The sequence below is a fragment of the Anabas testudineus genome, chromosome 24, assembly GCF_900324465.2.
Source record: "Anabas testudineus chromosome 24, fAnaTes1.2, whole genome shotgun sequence".
Lineage (NCBI taxonomy): Eukaryota > Metazoa > Chordata > Actinopteri > Anabantiformes > Anabantidae > Anabas > Anabas testudineus.
The window spans coordinates 5756993-5773172 of record NC_046632.1 but is presented as its reverse complement, the minus strand read 5'-3'; the positions used below and the strand labels follow the sequence as shown (position 1 = coordinate 5773172).

Genomic DNA, 16180 nt, shown 5'->3' with positions numbered 1-16180 from the left:
AGGTCAGCATTTGCCAGAGTGGCGGGACTCTGATCAAACCATACAGTCTTTTCATTGAGGGAAACGGCATCAGTCACACTTGTGGACCAATCACAAGTTTCTGGTTTTAACATGTGGAGGTGTGGAGTGATGATGTCTGAATACCACACATACTAGAGAGGCCAATTAAAAAGTATTATTAGGTGCTTCAGTCAACAGCATGATGCTTATTTTTATATGATGTAGCAGCAGTAGGAATGTGCAGTAGGTAATGCATATAAATATTGATTTGACAGGTGGACTACCATGAGCTGACCTTTTCAGTGGCTACAAGAAGATGGTGACACTGAATCCATCAAAGCTCTTAGTAGATCTGAAAGAGCAATACAAGCAGGGTTGATACAAGTGAACAAAAAACAAAGCACAACAGGTACATGAAGTTCTTGTGGCATTTACAAAGAGGGAATGGACTGATGTATCTAACCACGTCTCCATATCCTTCAGCAATTACAACACTGAATGAATGTGCAGTACTAAATAGGGACACGATTATAAAACTAAACCCTTTATAAAAGGTGTGGATGTATTTGTCCAACAACAATTAAGCTTGAAGAGTTTCTAAATAATTGAAGAAACAATTGTTTTTACAGAAAGTACCCCTTTGTTATAAACAGACAGGTAGTTGTATATTATTTTTGTTTAGATAATGTCACTAATAATATATATAATATTCAGTGAATTCCTATTTGTGTTTCCTGAGGACAGAATGTGTAACTGATTTGTGCTCAGTACACATGACCTTTGACTCCACTGTGGCCCTATGTTCAGATGGATCTGGCCTAGAGTGAGGTTGCCTCCTTGTGGCCACGTCAGCCAGCACATAAACAAGCAGGGTTAAAGGTAAAATGGAGGTGAGGGACTAGGCCTAAAAATAAAAAAGCTGGCTTTACTCCATGCCACAATATTTTTTTCAGTCATGCAGCCTGTGAAAATATGTAAAGCAGATTGTCGGTTAGTTTAGTGGTTGAAGAGAGCATCCTTCAAGTGGCTGACATGTGATCTATCTCCCTCATTGTAGCAGGGTTGCTTTACAGGAACTAAAGTGACACTCTAAATTTCCTCTGTCAATAGTAAGGAACATGAGTAATAAATTACACTGCCTTAATGAAAGGTCCAACCCAAGCATGTGCTCCTAAGTGGCAAATTTAGTGTTATGTGAAATTAGTGTGTTTGGCACAGCTAACACACGGGCCAAATTCTAACAGTGGAGGGTCAGGATGTAGTAGGCCTACATACGTGGATGCAAAAAAGGCCAAATCTGTCATGTGCTTCCTAGATTAAAGAGTACACCCACCAATCTGCCTGAACACTTCTGACACAGCATTGTAGGTGGTGGTGCAGCAGCTACAGCAGATGCTCACAACACAGTTTCTGTCTGTTGCAGTATCTGTATTATTAGTGGTTGACATGCAAACATGCAGCCGTAAGAGCAAAGCAGAGCCAAACTCCAAACTCTCTGTCCCATCAGCAATTTAAATACCAGTTCAAACACATATATAAGATGGAGGCCTACATGTAGGATATTCTATTGACTATTCAAAACTTCTTACCTGACGTAGACATCATATGCAGGAAAAAAAAATTTTTTTTTTTCTCATGCATTTCGCAGGGAAAAATATCTTGTATATAATTAATTCTTTTTCTTTATTTTCACCCAAAATAAAAGTCCATAAAGAAGTGTGGCAGAGAATTAGTCAGTCATCTGTTGAAGAGTTTTTTGTATTGTCAAACACAAACTGGTCTGTTTCCAGGGACTTAAGTGTATAAATAGGAGAGGGGATTTAAAAGCGATGCCTGCAAATGGAAATTACACTATTCGATCACAAAATAATTTGTTGTAGCGTGAGATATCATTCCTTGGGTAGATTACACCATATAACCGCCAGCACGCATGCACAGGGTAAAACACAGAAAGGAAACGTGTAAAAATAAAATGAAGCTATACCTTGTCATTGCTATGAAATATGCTCTGATTCGCTGCAGGTTTGCTCCAACAGACTGTGAGAATTGTGACTTAAATTATGAATAAGTAGTAATTACAGTAGTTACTTGTGTTTTTTTGTTGAGGTCTTATTTAAAGTAGGGAAACCACTTTCTGAGGGGAGTGGGAACAGGAAGTGCGTTTGAAGTTGGTTAACTGCTTTAATAAATAGGACACATAGTACATTACTATATAAATCCCCTCTATAAATAATAGTAAAGTGTGATTTGATGGTTTCAAAAAGAGCCTTGCTCCTTTTCCTTTACATTTGTCTCATGTCAACCACAGAGCAAGTGCGCTAAGCATATACTAATGCTCGTCCTTGATGGTCCATCATGCCTAAATGTGTGATTTGCATGAAATTCCTGTTAACTCCTGAGGTTTCATTCATTAAGCTGCATTCCCCCTTCCTCTCCAAACCCTTCCCCCATTTTACTGCCTGGCGGTATTTGGAAGAGAAATGGACGACTTCCCCACCAAGCGGCTCCCAGAGAGTGGGTGTGTTAGCAAGCCATGTTGTTACACAATACCGACGGAGTAACAACAAGCAAGGCCACCGAAATCACACCGAATGAACCCCGATGTGTGGACGATTCACTCAGCTCTGGCTCACATGTTAGATCGGCTGCGTGTCCCTTTCTCTAACAGAAGCCATGTTTGTTTTTTTTTTTTTTTTTTTTTTTTTTGACATCCGCATAAAAGAAAAATACAGAAAATACAGCCGAATTCACGTGTTATCAATCCGCCACTAGAAGAAACATGTGTACGTATGAGAATGTAGTTAGCAAAACGTGGCGATTGTCGTGTAGCCACATCGTAGTAACAGCCATTCTGCAGCAGCGCATCCTCTCCTACAGCAGGCTGCCATTTCTACCTCCCCTCCGCTGTTACGTGCGTAAAACCCACTACCGGTACTCTTCCGCAGAGGACTTGCGCTTTTTTTCCTTTGAGGGGGAGGGGGATTTCAACAAACATGCACTCACGGCTAAACTACCGCCACAGAAAATCAGCCCGAGGCGTATTTAACCCACGGCGGTACTAGCGGCTCGTTCTTTGCCGGAGGAAAACGCCGTTTTGCGGGGTGAGCCGCGCGGCGCGCACTACTTGTCCCTTCGCGGAGGACTAGTCGACGCAGCCGGGACTTCGTGAGAGCAGAGCTGAATGGAGGCAGCCTCTTCCTGGTGGATAAACAGTGACAGCTACAGGGCAGCCACCTAGACCCAGCACACAGGCTCTGGCGCTGCCCTGGCAAACAACACCAAAATGGCTTCAGACAGTACACACATCGCGCAGTTGACTTCTGGTGAGTAAAGGAAATCGGACAATATGTCATGGTTGTTGTAATATCCCCCCAATTTCCTCGGTGCCCTCTTCTAACGCAGCTCCCGTCCTCTTCTCCCCCTCCAACCATACCAGAACTGTACTTCCTAATAGCCCGATTTCTAGAAGCTGGACCGTGTCAAAGAGCAGCCGAGGTTGGTGTTTTTGCGTTTTGGGATAATTTATAATATGTCCGACAATGTCACGGGGTGTAATTTTGTATTTTTATCATATTTTCAGACCCTGATAAGGGAGGTGGAGGAGAAGGAGGTAAGCAGTCAGCAGCACGAGAGAGATGCTTCTCTCTGCACTGTACTTTGTGATGTTGCTGTTACTCTGATTTCTCATTTACTGATTTAAAACATCACTCGATACATTTATGAACCGGACGATCACACTCCACACTGTTTTTCCACCTCAGCTGCTACCCATAAGGCTGGACTGGACAGGGCAGGAACACCCCGGGACGTACGAAAATTTGGTAAGGGAGCCCTATAACTGAGGAAAAAGTTTTTAGAGAGCAAAATAAAAATTGAATTTCCCGCAATTTTTAAATCAGGTGGTAAAGGAAAAACCGAAAAGCACTTTGCAGGGCGAGCTGGATGCAAGTTGAGGGCGATTCGGGGCATCGGGGGGTCGGGTCCCAGCCTCCTGTGCACCGTGGTGTGCCAGTTTGGTGCCATGCATGTTGTAAAGGTTTTAATAGTTGTTGGAAAAATGTGTGTGAAATGTTGATACGTCATGAGTGTTGTGCTGTAGGAGCGCCAGGATCCGGAGGAGGGACTCCCTGCGCCACAAACCAGAGAGAGATGGAGGCGCTCTTGTCCTGCAAGAACCAGCGTTTGTGTGCACGGGGGTTGAAAACACACAAGGGGGCAAGAGTTAGAAAACAGGAACTTTTGGAGGTGAATAAAAGCAGCAACATTTAGAGAAGCCGGAGTTACAGCTCCCGATGGAGGGGAGGGTGCTGCCCGGCTGCTGTGGAGACAGTAGGAGAGCAGCTTTTTTTTGTGTGTGTGTGTGTGTGGGGGGGGTGGATTGTGGTGCCAAGCTCGGATGGAAGAGGAGAGGGAGATGAGTTTATGTGAAAGGTAACGTCGAGCTGTTATCTTGCCATCGCGCTATTAATTGACGCGCTAATTGTCATGTAAACAAACAGGACTCGCCCGAAAGCGCCTTTTACGCGTAGGGTAGGGGGGCGTGGAGAGAGTTAACCGTCGCTTACACGGTTTATATCCAGTGCGCATCCTCATTTTGATGCTGTTTTACGACTTTTTAGTTTAAGGTGAATGTAAAAAATAACGACCCGTGGCCTGTTTGATCCACCTACGTTGATTTATTTCTTATTTATTTATCTATTTTATATTGTGGATTCCCCCTCTCGTATCCACAAAGGCTCAGACAGGTGGACGCTGAGATCGCACCAAGTGTGAACGGCATGCAAATGTGTACGTTTAAGAAATGATGTGTGTTTTTTTTTTTCTGGCTGCATGTGTGTGTGTTTTTTTCTCTTCCTGCTTGGCTCACTCGGCTCTCCGTTCCTCCTCCTCCTCCCATCCCCAGCCGTTCAGTCTGCCTCATGTCTATTGTGCATAATTTCCTCTATTAAAAAAAAATAATACTGCGGAGCGTTTTTTAATTATTAGGCCAAATGGAGAAAAACGGGGTGTTTAGATGCGGCGGCGCTGGATCATGTTTGGATTTGTCATCGGTTGTAGGTTGATGTCTGGGCTGGGAGAGAAGGGGGTTGGGCAACAAGGAGGAATCAACGCTGCCTTCAATGATATTGTAATAATTACCAGTATTAATTGTGGCTAATTAATTAAGGCGGATTAATTAGATGCGTGATCGTTTTTTTTTTTTTTTTGTACATGTAAGCGATCAGAAGCTCAACATTCATATATGAACATGGTCTTATTTGTGAACGACTTAGAATTTGTCATTATAACATTAAACATATATTTACATTAATGAAATATTAAAAAATATATTTGCCTTTATTGGTGAGTGCATTTCAACGTGACTGCTCTTATCAATCTAAGGTAAAGGCAATAACGTTTAGGTGAAAGATATTTATAGATTTCTGAAAAGTGTTTTAGAAATGTAAAGTGATACAGACACACACACTCTACAGGAGGGGGGGGGGGGGGGGTGGCAAGCAGCAGTGTGTAGGACCATGTGCTTTCTAGTGGTGCTGTTGTGGCTGGGATAGTGTTGTGCCTTACTCTTCCTTCAGAAACAAGCAGAATGGGGCAAATTGTTATCACACATCACTCTGTGTTGTGTGTATATGTGTGTGTGTTCATCCTGGTTCTGCATGTAGCTTTGAGTGGCTCGGGCACTGATATGTGCTTAGAAACACTGATCACGTCTCTGAACCAGCAAGGATGTTGAAAGCAATTAAGGGGTCATTAATTGTGTGTGTGTGTGTGTGTGTGCGTGTGTGCGTGTGTGTGTGTGCACGCGCGTGTGTGTGTCTGTGTCAGGCAGAAAATAATTGTTAGTGTCAGTGCTCAGATAGAGGAATAGAGAAAATGTGCCCGTGTGTGTGTGTGGAATAATTGTTTAATTTCAGGCTTATTTTAACTCGTGCAGATATTTAAATCAGATGTGTCTGAGACAAAGCTGATTACTGCATGGCTGATTGAAATGAATACTTTTAAATAGCCCTGCATCCTGAAAGAAGCACAGATCTGCATGATGCATATGTGACTCCATCAAATTCTGTGGCGTAGTGCTGCTGTTCCAGCCACTGAGCTGTGAGTGCTTTTTCAGAAGTAGGCCATGCAGGAGTGTCCCCATGTGTCAGTGGAATCAGAGAGACGCTGTGTTTATAGCAGTGTGGGTTTCATCAGGCTTCATTCTTATGTTGCATGCCACACCCCCTCCTCTGCTGTGGTACTACAATACTATGAACCGTAGTGACTGAGAAATGAAGTGAATTTTATTTTACTTGCAGATGTAATTTTTTTGTGATTAAAAATATGTAACGGTTAATGTTTTTGCCCGAGTGCTTGATTGTGAAAACCGTTTGTTTTAGTTTTGTCCTTTTTAGCTATTTACTCTGCTTCAGTATTTTAAATTAATTCCCCAAATTTCCTGACAGTGTTTTGTATGTGTGTATTGTAAAACTAAGACGTTTCTTGTAATTACCATGCATCTGATAGATTTTTAAATTTTTAGATTTGAAAAAAAAAAAAAAAGGTAGATGCAGACGTTGGGTCACTACAGACTTTTTCTTTTAGTTTCCCTTTTTTACTGTACCGCCCCTTCACCTCGGGTGGTAACTGTCATGTCATTTTGTATTCAGGATACTAAATGACTCTGTGTTTTTGTTAAGGTGAAGCTCTACCGGCACATCAGTCCAGACCACCTGCTGCAGGTCTGCTCCAGAGTTTGTCCGCTGCTGGAGAGGGAGGTCCCTGCCAGCGTGCCTGGGCTCACCAGCCTGCTGGGGGCTGGCAGACAGAATCTCCTCCGCACCAGCAAGAGTGAGTAGATGTGGAGTATATGTGCACATCAGCTTTAAAATACCTTGAAATTAACTGAGCTCAAATCAGGGAGCTTGTAGCTAGTGTTTGTGTAGACTAACAAGCCTCATGCAATCCAAGTGTGCCTAAATATAGAATGGCTTTTGCATATGTAGCTCTGTATAAAAAAATGTGCATGCTTGTCTTTAAGCATCATTTTTGCATTTATTTTTCCCCAGGTTGCAAGCATGTTGTGTGGAAGGGCTCAGCACTGGCTGCTCTTCACTGTGGACGACCACCAGAGCCGCCGATTATCTATGGAAGCCCACCTAATATTGGTAAAGAAAAATAAAAGCAAAGTAAAATTTTGAAAAAAATAATCACAAAAATAAAACACTGATCTGTCTTTACGCTTTGTTTGTGGCATTGATCTCCAGTTTATGAGTCAGATCTTAGATGCTGCTGTAGTCACTTGCCAAGATCTCTTCTTCTGCCAGTAGCTTTTGACATTAGTTATATTTGTTTCTGAATCACAGTGTGTTGTATCATTCAGGGAATAAACACAGTTGTCCATTCTTCATTAATTGTGTGCTTTTTCTTAACCACGCAGTGGAGACAAGCAACGGCCGTCGACTGAATGGCTCCTACCGCCTCCGGCAGTTGGTGCCCACCGCTGTGTATCAGCATATGAAGATGCACAAGAGGATCCTGGGACACCTGTCATCCGTGTACTGCGTCACCTTCGACAGGACGGGACGACGCATCTTCACGGTAAGGCTGCAGTTTTTGCGTGCCTGCATGTGTGTTGGTGTGAACTCTGTGGTTGTGGAGTGACTTCACGGACAGCGCTGTGCGCCAGTGTTGGCTGTGCGTTTGTTTGGAGTTGTTTGTGTTTGTGTGCGTGTGTGTTTGATGGTTACAAGCTGTGTTTTGCTTACCAAGATGACCAGGTATCTGCATTTCCTGGTGTAACAGTTCTGCCAGGAGGTAATTACTGTTTACCTTGCTGTTGTGGGATGTCTTTACTGAATGATTGACAGGAACAGCCGGATTCAACCTACACAGGGGAAAATTATTTCACAATTACTGTTAAAGGAAAGAGAAACCAGTTGCTATTCCTTAAAAGCAGAACAGTGACCTTTGCCCTCTGGATGCTCCTTATACACATGTGCTGTGTTGACTTCTCTTACCATGTGGCTGTATTAGAGATACAGTGTGGACAAAGTGTTAAATATTAAATAAGCAGTAAGATAATGTTGATTTAATGTTGCCGTCCTTCTGTTTGGAAGCTTGAGTCAAACACTGCCTGCTGCTAAACACCATTTTCAGTTTTCACTTCTTAAATCTCTAAAAATGGCTGGCTGCTGAGGGGGAGGGAGGGTTACATTGACTCTTTTTCTCTCACTCTCTCTCTCTTTCTCTTTCTTTTTACTCTCCCTCTTCCCTCCTGCGCTGCCCCTCCTTTGTTCCTTTTTCTCCCCCCCCTTTGCTATTTCTCATCATAACTGGAGAAAATGTTTCCTCTGAGGCGCTGGCTAAGTGCCAGAATTAAAATTCATTCTTGGTCTCTCTCATTTTCTCCTTCTCTCTTTTTTCTCTCCGCTCGTTTTTTTTCTCTCCTCTCCCCCCTTCACTGTCTCCTTTCATCACAAGATCATTTTTATTTATATATTTTCGTATTTTTGGCTCTCTTCAGTCTCTTCACTCAGGCTTTGCTGCAGTGGCAGTCAGATTGATTGATAATTGATTTCATTTGTTTAGCCGAAACGTTCACTGGGATCATATGAACATATACAGTAGGTTTAGTTAAACTATTGATTGGTGAATAGTCATGTTGATTTGTGTAATGTATCTTTTGAAATAGCTTTGAGGTCATTAATACGGACGTTGGGAAGGATAGATTCAACCAGCTGGGATGGATTGTTTCTCCTGGTAACATAACTTTAATTCATAGCAACAGGAAAAGTTTGTACTTTGGTTCTTCTGAACCCTACATGTTAAACACATTTTATTTAGGCATAGCAATGTTTAAAATATTGTCACAGGTTTAATTGGTGTTAGGGCTTATTCTTTATCACTATGTGAATAATATAACATCAGCAGAATAACAGCTCCATTCGGCTGATAACATTGTTTGAAATGCCTTGAAGACATAAAGAAGTTGATGTTTCAGCATATCCTATAATGATTCTCATGTCATTAGAGCCAGACCCCTTGTGTGCAAGAAATGATTGATTATTTATTCAAAAACACTCCATGTAAACATCACATTAAGTGTCTCCCTGATTTCTGTCTTTTGAAAACACTACAAACTATATTCATTTTGAAATAAAATCATTCAGTTGCTTCACACTGCGTTTTAGCATCTCTACACTGGTTACCTGTTGGTTTTAGAAATTGTTTTGTGATATTAATCAGGGCACAGATTGGTCTGGCATCATGCTGAATCACAAATATTTTAACCTCCAGCAAGGTGGATCACAGCCTGAATGAGTTCTGATCTCAGGTAAAACCCTTAAGACTGTTTTTATGTCTTCATCAAACAATATTTAAGCAACTGCTCTGGGAATTTGAGGTGCAACATTTCTTTGAGGCTTAATCTTATGTGTTATCATTTATTAATTGACTGTGGGCTTTTTTGATGTTTTGGTTTTGTTCCCAGATTCTCTTTGTTCTATGTTTTGTTTCTCCTCTCTCTAGTGCAGTAAATCTTCTGCGAAGGAGGCTAATATTGCCTTTTGGTAGAAAAGGCCTTTGTCAGAGTAAGACGCCTTGTGAGGTCTTTGTGAAGCCTCAGCCAGTAAACATTCATGTTTCTGTACAGTTACTTCTTCAGTTATTTCAGTAAAATCTGAGCTGTGTGATTAGTGAGTCAGTGGGTTTGATTTTCCTGTTGCTTCTTTTTAAAAGGAAAGGTTACAGTATGTAGAATGACATTCACTGCACTTAATTTCACGCAGCCACCACATCTTTATAAATCTCTAAATGAAGGTAATAGTTTGAGGGAACATTTAGAAAGAAGTAGCAATCTACCTATTACTATAACTGGGGAGTGCTCAATATTATTTTGTGCTTAGCCTACGGTAATCTAGTAAAGGTGTTTAGATGACAGCAGGTATGTAATTATAGAATTAGTATAATGCAACTATCTAGTGCCTTTTAATATTTGTTGTCACTTTTTGTCATACTCTTGATTAATCGTCTCTATTTTTACCTAGACTCTTATTCCCTCTTCTGCTTGTGTTCCAGGTTTGCCAGTCTGTTGACAGTCTAAGGCTACAGCGTGCATAGATGTATTTTATAAGTCTTCTTGAACTTGACATGTTTAATTTGTCATACTAAAAGTGTACCTCACAAGCAAACGTGCCAGTTCTCAAACTATCTAAAATACTATTCTGCAGTCACATCAAATAGCCAAAGTTACACCATTTTCTTTCTTTGTCAGGGCTCAGACGACTGCCTTGTGAAGATCTGGGGAACAGATGATGGGCGTCTGCTGGCGACACTGCGTGGCCATGCTGCTGAGATCTCTGACATGGCTGTCAGCTATGAGAACACCATGATTGCTGCCGGTTCCTGTGACAAGACTATAAGAGTGTGGTGCTTACAGACCTGTGCCCCTTTGGCCGTTCTGGAGGGACATGCAGCCTCTATCACCTCACTACAGGTAGGATTGTTGGGGTGTGTGGTCTGTCTGTCTGTAGAATGTGTGTGTAACAGTACATTGTAGAAATAGCTTTAAAACTATTTAAATTCACTAGTATATTAAAACACACTCGTAGGATTTATTCCATGAAATGTTCCCACATCTATGTTACCTCTTTGAAATATGTTTTTGAGCATTAATGTTTGGCTGCGTTTGCATATAGTTTACACTATACCTATGTATCTGTGTATTTAAGTCTCAACTCTACATTGTTAGGGAGACTTTTTAATCTTATGTGTATTAATTGCTTTTTAGTTCCTTTCTGCAGTGTTAGCAACATAATTTGATTGTCCGTAATACCCTGCTGTAACCTGTAATTGGTTGTGTTTGCAGTTTTCTCCTCTCTGTAGCGGGTCCAAACGTTACCTTTCCTCCACTGGAGCTGATGGCACCATCTGCTTCTGGCAGTGGGATGCACGCACGCTCAAGTTTGGGTGAGAAACACAGATACAGCTCCTAAAGTCTCATCTATGCAAATGCTTTTCACAGGAAATATGTCAAAGGACATATTTGCCAAACATTTTGGTAAAATGTCATTTTGTTATCATGATTGTGTTGACTGCTTTTTATTATCTGGACTACAGATATAGTTTTTACATATGCCAGATGTATTTAGAGTAGGATTTAATTAAAATACACATGGATTTTAGACATTCAGACTATGCTACAGGACCTGAGTTTTTCCTGTTCCTGCCTGGCGGATTTGATTCCTATTATTCCTGCACTCTTCATAAAATTACTTTTATATGTGTTTATATGTATATCTATGTGTACTGTATGTGTATGTAGTTCAGATGTACTACATATGCGAAGTAACACAATATGTACATGGATGCCAATTCAGCTAACTTGCACACCTGTAAACATTCAAACTACACATACAGTATATTCCAGCATGAATCTTTTCTGTGTGTGTGTCCAGTCAGAGGCCCAGTAAATTCACAGAGCGCTCTAGGCCTGGTGTCCAGATGATCTGCTCCTCCTTCAGTGCAGGTGAACACAGCTTGCTTTGATTTTCATGCATGCTTCGAGACCACCAGAGGGGAAACAGAACAAAAAAACAAAAACTGCACAATTAGCCCAGATTAACTGAAGAGCCAGCACAGCAGACAGCCACTCTCAAGTATTCCTGTTGCTTTTCAGTAAATGTGGAATAAGTGTGCTTCATGGTTGTTAAGAGTGTTTTTCTGTTTTGAGATGTATTTGAACTTTGAGCATCTGATTCACTGAGTTAAAAGTTTGCAAAGTTTGCACGTGGAATTACTGCAAATGACATTTCTACAGTAGACAAGCAGACATATTCTAATTCTGTGTTTTTCTGTCCAGGTGGTATGTTCCTGTCCACAGGAAGCACTGATCACATCATCAGGGTGTACTACTTTGGTTCAGGCCAGCCAGAGAAGATCTCTGAACTTGAGTCACACACAGTGAGTCAAGGTTAATTGTGTTCTGTGGTGGCCTTTGACTCAGTCTGTTGAGGGGAAAAAGGTGTGAGGTGTGAGCATTTCAGTGCAAGGGAGGTGTGGAGAGCAACGAGGGGAGAGAGCACATTTACTAATGCACCTCAAAACTCAACTTTACAATATACAAGCAGAGCACAGTATACCCTGTAGAATGATGTGGGCCAAGTATAATGTTAATGGTTAAGATTAATGGCACAAATAAGAAAGCTAAAATTTAAAGTCATGTCAATTCAGATTAATTAATCTAGTTTTTTTAATTGCTGGACAGCCCTAAAAAACAAAAACAATTCTAAACACAAGTTCCACTTTTCTGTTTTTCCTAAGCTTCTTTTATTCATCTCATTGTCTTCCCTAAAAAATGTAGTTTAGTCCCCTGTCATGGAGTTTGTTTTCCATTCTCCACGACAGCTGAGCAAACTCTATCTACTAAACAAAATACATGAAATACAGTTGAACGTTTGGGACAAAGGGCTAGTAAGTTGACCTTGAGTTAAGTCAAAACTTTGTTGATGTTCTTCAAGAGAAATCTACATGGGGAAATCCGGTTCCTCTAATGCCCTTTCCCAGTAATGAAAACCAGATTTCTCGTTGACATGACAGTTATGAAATGAGAAAGTCGTCTGAAGCTGTGTTATGTAAGTGCATGTAAACACACTGATTGTGTGTGTATGTTTATAACAGAAAGCTGCACACAGTGAAAGTAGCCAAGTGGAGTAGCTGTTTGAATAAAGACATCATTGAATGGAGCAATGCAACTTTATTTTTAAATAGATTTTGCCAAAAGAGTGACTAAAATAACACAAAGTGGCCTGTAGAAGTATAAATATGTGGCTTTCCATCACATGTTGTTTTTTATTCTGTTTGCCTTTCTCTCTGTGCTGTGGGATCTGAAACATACACGCATACAGAAAAGTCAGGAAGCTGTGTCCTCTGTAACTGTATGGTCAAAATGTGTGGCTCTAAATGCACATGGGCCATAGCAAGAGTCAGATTTCTCATCTGTTGCATGTAAAATAGTAACCTGGTTACTATTTATAGTAACCAGGTTACCTAAGTTCATGTAAACTCCCGGATTATCTACATTGCTTGATTTCTTTCTGGGGTTACGTTTTGATATTGTAGGTGCATTAAAATGCAGTCGGTAAAACTGTCTGACTGGCAGAGAAAACACTTGTTAATAATTTTGTTGTTTTGACTTTTCTCCTGTATTTTTTTCACTTAGGACAAAGTTGACAGCATCCAATTTTCACATTGCAGTGACAGGTAAGTTTGCACAGTGTTATTTAGTGTGTGAGCAACATGCTTGGTGTAGTTAATTTTTGTGTGTACACTGCTGTTTGTTTTTATGGAACCTCAGGGTGTTGTATAGTGTCTTGATGGTGTCAGCAGAAACACCGCTGTTACTAACTATTTGATACGTGTTCTAATACACATATTCTCATACACACGTAGACACATGTATCCGCTTGCACATATCATGCACTCGCTGAGTGTAAAATTATGTGTCTGTGTGGAGTTTGCAGAAAAACAAGCTCTGCTGTTATTCCCCTGGGTTTCTGTAATCTCAGCAGTGAGGGAGGTAGACTGTCTATGCAAAAGGGAGGGGTGGAAGAGATGGAGAAGGGAGGGAGGGGGTGGAGGTGGGGGGGGTTCATGCAATTAGTGTATACTGGTGTGTGCAGATGAAAGCAACCATTGTACTGCAGAAAACTGAAATAGAACCAAGTGTTATATTTACCGCTTACTTGCTGCATGATTATGTGTTCACAAATCTGTGTGTGTGTGTGTGTTGTAGGTTTGTGAGTGGCAGCAGGGATGGTACAGCACGAATCTGGCAGTTGCAGCCCCAGGGCTGGAGAAGCATTCTACTGGACATGCAGACCAAATTACCCGGGTATGTGTGTATGACTGTCAAAGTCTCTGCTTTTCCACCAGTGCTGTTGTGCTTAGAGCTCAGAGCTGCAGGTTGGCATCATCCTACGGGTTGTCATGTCAGTTTAAATATTAAAAGAATCAATCACGTTGTATAAATAAATCCCAGATCTATTGTATGAGTGGAATTCCTAAGCGGTTTTGAATTAAAACATTTCTTTAGGAATAGTTAGTGCCTAATATTGTTTCTTTTAGCATTTATTTATTCTGAGCTGCACAAGGTGCCTCATAATGTACAGCAAATAAATAATGAAGTTAAAGAAAAACACTCTCGCACCTGTGGCATAAAGTGTGACAGTGATTGATTGTCCGAGTGCTTCCAGACACAGTATAGATTCACTGCAGGCATCACAGACAGTGAATGAATGTAGGTGACTCTCTGAGGCCATTTAGGTCTTCATGGCTTGAATGAACACAACAAACACAGGAGAACTATGATTACAGATTTAAAGATAACCCAATTCTCTTTAGATATCTGAAATTGTTTTGGTATAAATACGCTCAAGTGTCTTATTATAATTAGTAAAAAATAACACAAGTCTAAGTCAAAGAATTGTTTAGCAGAGTTTACATATATAAACGCTAACAGCTGAGTTTATGTATAATTACTTTAAGCTGCGGAGAGAGAATATCTAGCTGTCAGGTTGGCTAGCTCCTCATTAATGGTGCAAAAAAAGCACTGAAGATAATAGATTCAGTTCATTAGCAGGAATGGACTGGCTTATCCATTTGAACAACAGTTTAGAGACGCTTTTCATATTTTATTGCATTTTAACCGTTTCACCATCTGGGTTGCATGTACGGTGTGTAAAGTAAACAAAGCTGATGTTAATCAGCCAAAGCATCTTGTTGTAATCCCTTCAGAAAGTACAACCCTCCTCCACTGGAAGACAAGGTGACAAAGATGAAGGTTACCATGGTAGCGTGGGATCGCCATGACAGCACGGTGATCACAGCCGCCAACAATCTGACGCTAAAGGTGTGGAACTCCACCACGGGAAATCTTGTCCATGTACTGATGGTATGTAACGATTGAACACAAACACATATAATATACGAAGAAAACAGGAGACCTTTATCTTGTAAGCTCAATGTACCAATGATATGTAACTCATCCGTGTCCCAAATAGTCCACATGCTTGCTGGTTTGCTGTGGTTGCTGCACGTCAGATTTCCGCATGTTCCTCATGGAACATGACATGCAACATTTCGTAGTTGATTGACATAGCATATAAACCCAGATGAAAATAAAAAAAAGCAAATGTGGACATTGATAAAGAGATAAGGGGGATTGTGGTTTTTGTTGCACTAAAATGCTTGTGACATGGTAGCTGCTTCTGGAAACTTAAATGTACAATGTGTATGTATGTAGACGTGCACGAAAACACTTGCACAGAGAATTATGCTTAATTAGTAATGGGCTAAACAATGTTAAATCCAAGGTATTGAAAAAAATACTATACATTTTTATATTATATTACTTATTTATTAATCCTAATATTCATGTTGTTTAATGACAGGGTCATGAGGATGAGGTGTTTGTTCTGGAGCCACATCCCTTCGATCCAAGGATCCTTTTCTCTGCCGGGCATGATGGGAATTGCATTGTGTGGGACCTGGCCAGAGGAGTCAAGATCCGCTCCTATTTCAACATGGTGAGTCTCCTGACCACCCCATATCTCTCCACCTTTTCCTCTTACTGTCTCTCAGTCGCTGTCTTTCTCACTTCTGTTTGCCTACGTTCACACCGAAGCCGCAAGTGTCTAAATTCTGATACTTTGTGTTTTCTTATGGAGTGAATCAGCAAAAATATACATTTAACAGATTACCATTTTTTATTAGAAATACTCTTTTAGTATTTGCGTCATTCCCACCACACATACTTTCCCTTTTTTCTTTACTAGTGTCAGTCTTTGTGTCACATTCTTTCCCTTTCACCCACTAACTGTGCTTTCCCTGTTATTACTTTCGCTTTCTGTCTTAGTGTTTTTCTGCCATTCAGTGCACCATGTGTGACTATAGGCCTGAATCTAGAGCAGAAATCAAGACAGCAGACTCATGTACATATGCTGCTGTACGTATTCATCTAGTGTGTTAATCATTGTATTTCCTGCTTGTGCCTCTATGGTAACCAAGGACAGCATTAATCAAAGTCTCAGAACAAGTGAGTCACTCATGGAGCTGGTCAGCTGGTGAAATCTCAGTGGTGATCATACTCAGCGAATAGTGTTTAATAACACTTTGTGAGTGTTTCCCAGAATTCAGTTTG

General features: G+C 40.9%; 1 protein-coding gene across 1 annotated transcript in view; it reads left to right on the top strand.

The window, feature by feature from the left end:
- Positions 1-2994: 2994 nt before the first annotated feature.
- The window catches only part of phip (pleckstrin homology domain interacting protein), a 29623-nt gene continuing 16437 nt past the window's right edge, over positions 2995-16180 (top strand). Inside the window, exons 1-15 of the mRNA XM_026342162.1 lie at positions 2995-3323; positions 3437-3495; positions 3581-3610; positions 3762-3821; positions 6681-6831; positions 7050-7148; positions 7421-7581; positions 10256-10477; positions 10850-10950; positions 11439-11509; positions 11843-11943; positions 13202-13242; positions 13775-13873; positions 14776-14932; positions 15432-15566. Coding sequence (XP_026197947.1) covers positions 3284-3323; positions 3437-3495; positions 3581-3610; positions 3762-3821; positions 6681-6831; positions 7050-7148; positions 7421-7581; positions 10256-10477; positions 10850-10950; positions 11439-11509; positions 11843-11943; positions 13202-13242; positions 13775-13873; positions 14776-14932; positions 15432-15566 — 1527 coding nt within the window. The 5' untranslated portion in view covers positions 2995-3283. The remainder of the gene's footprint in view (positions 3324-3436; positions 3496-3580; positions 3611-3761; positions 3822-6680; positions 6832-7049; positions 7149-7420; positions 7582-10255; positions 10478-10849; positions 10951-11438; positions 11510-11842; positions 11944-13201; positions 13243-13774; positions 13874-14775; positions 14933-15431; positions 15567-16180) is intronic.